We start from the raw sequence: 2,246 nt of genomic DNA on the forward strand, positions 1-2,246 counted from the left end.
GTCAGAACAAAACCACTAATACACACCATCTACCTGATTCAAATACATATAAGAAAATGCAGTTCTTTTCCAAAATTTGCAGTTTATTATTTTGATTTCACTTAGTTTTGGTGCTTTATCTGATATTTATTGACACTTTGGTCTTTTCTCCTGATACAGAGAAGAAAAGTGCAAGCGAAGCAACACAGAAGAAATTATTTTTACCAAAAAGGTAAAATTAATTATGACTAAGACTAACAAATAAGAACAAAATAAACAAAAATTTATATATGTCTTGCTTGTATACTTATGCTTAGGAATAAAAAAAATAATTTAGCCAAACATCAACACTTGCACATATACTCATATGAATCTAGGTTCTAATTTGAGAATGACAGGTACATTTGAAGTTTAAATCCCAAGTTTAGAAAGGCACTTTTCTACAGGCCTTGGAAGGTACTCCTTGAGTCCTTGTAATATTTTCATTGATGGATTAATAAGCATCATCTATTATGAGAGTTGACACCCTTCTGAAAGCTTGAAATTACTAGTGTTATCTTAATATGATTTTGTGTAGATATTGTCTTTGGATAATAGGAAATGCATCAACTTTGAGCAACAGCGACTCAGTATGGGGAAAAGTAGTTCTTGATGCTAAGAAAAAGGACTGCTTCCACAATGCTGATGATGATAAGGAGTTGGCTCAGGCTATTGAGGATGCCTTGCTTGAGCTTGAACTACTCGACGAATTCGAGACCCCATTTAAGAAACTCAGTCTAGGGAACAAGCCAGAGACAGGTGTTATTTCCTCCAGGTAATTGGTGTCATTACATTTACACTTCATATAAATATATAATATATCCATAAACTGAAGATCACAATCGAAAATGAAGTAAAATTAAGTAAGTTTTAACAATCATGAGAAGCATATTGAAGATGTTTGTTTGGTATCATTGCTAATTTGAGGAACTAATATTCCTATAAATGTGTAGCAGACATTTTATGAGAGAAAAGCAAATGAAGGGAAGGTGGCGATAAATGGGGAAAGATGAGTGACCTGAAGCTTTGATTACTGCTGAGACGGGTACCATGTTCCCTGAAAACAATGGCTATGTGGTTTGGGTTTCCTATGCTTTGGGTCCCTATTGGGGGTTTCAGCAAGGATGGATGAAGTGGCTGAGTGGGGTGATAGGTAATGCTTTATACCCAGTTCTATTTCTTGATTCTCTGAAGTCAGGAATCCCTGCATTAGGTGGTGGCTTACCTAGAGTTGTTGCAACCTGGGGTCTGACAATACTTCTCACTTATTTGAACTATAGGGGTTTAACCATTGTGGGAGGGATTGCTGTTTGTTTAGTGATTTTCTCGCTCCTACCTTTTGTGGTTATGGGGTTGTTGGCAATTTCATACTTAGAACCTTCAAGATGGGCTGTGACAAACCTAAATGATGTTGACTGGAATTTGTATTTGAATACTCTATTTTGGAATCTTAATTATTGGGACTCCATAAGTACTCTTTCTGGAGAAGTGGAAAATCCAAAGAAAACTCTTCCAAAAGCTCTGTTTTTTGCTCTAATCTTAGTAGTTTTGAGTTACTTCTTTCCTCTTCTAATTGGTACGGGTGTTGTTCCCGTCAACCGTGAGTTGTGGACTGATGGGTACTTCTTAGATATTTAATATTGTGTTTAACTACAATAAATGTTGTTTTCGTTAAATTTCAGCAAGTAAAAAAGTAGCCACAATTTAGTGTGGCTATTTTTTTTAAATTTTTTTTAACTATTTTAGCCACATTCAAATCGTGCCAAATTTAACTTTAATTGTAGCTAAATATATGCTACCACACTGAATTAGAATGTGGCTAAGTAAAACAAATAATGTGGCTAAAATATTGCTACGCCATCATTAGCCACATTTATAAAAAGTGTGGTAGCTTCTGTTTGCCACATTTTTTATGTGATTTAGCCACATTTCTGAATGTGGCTAAAGAGCAGTTTTTTTGTAGTGTATATTCTCTCTCATCACACACTTTCATGAATCTTTTAGGCCGATTTTGGAGTTAACCTAATCATAATTATCTCTTTGAGGCCCTAGTATCCCCACAAATTTTGACTCTTTAAGCCAATTATGAGACTAATTAATCAAAATGCGGAGCGGCTCAGAGATGAAGTTATTTAAACTCATCCCAAATGTGGCATGTGAAGATCGAACCGAGACCCTTTCCTTTCTACTTATTCAACTTCCTTACTACCAACTAACCTACTATCATT

The 2,246-nt window shown here is 35.2% G+C and overlaps 1 protein-coding gene across 1 annotated transcript; it reads left to right on the forward strand.

Annotated features, from left to right (window-relative positions):
• Nucleotides 1-1,068: 1,068 nt before the first annotated feature.
• LOC133312166 (polyamine transporter PUT1-like) lies at nucleotides 1,069-1,656 on the forward strand. The gene has a single exon (XM_061513322.1). It carries the CDS (start codon nucleotides 1,069-1,071, stop codon nucleotides 1,654-1,656), a length of 588 nt encoding a protein of 195 aa, XP_061369306.1.
• Nucleotides 1,657-2,246: the final 590 nt, after the last annotated feature.

The sequence above is a fragment of the Gastrolobium bilobum genome, unplaced genomic scaffold (genome assembly GCF_033153095.1).
Source record: "Gastrolobium bilobum isolate Gb01-03AN ecotype WA unplaced genomic scaffold, APGP_CSIRO_Gbil_v1 utg214835, whole genome shotgun sequence".
NCBI classification, from domain to species: Eukaryota; Viridiplantae; Streptophyta; class Magnoliopsida; order Fabales; family Fabaceae; genus Gastrolobium; species Gastrolobium bilobum.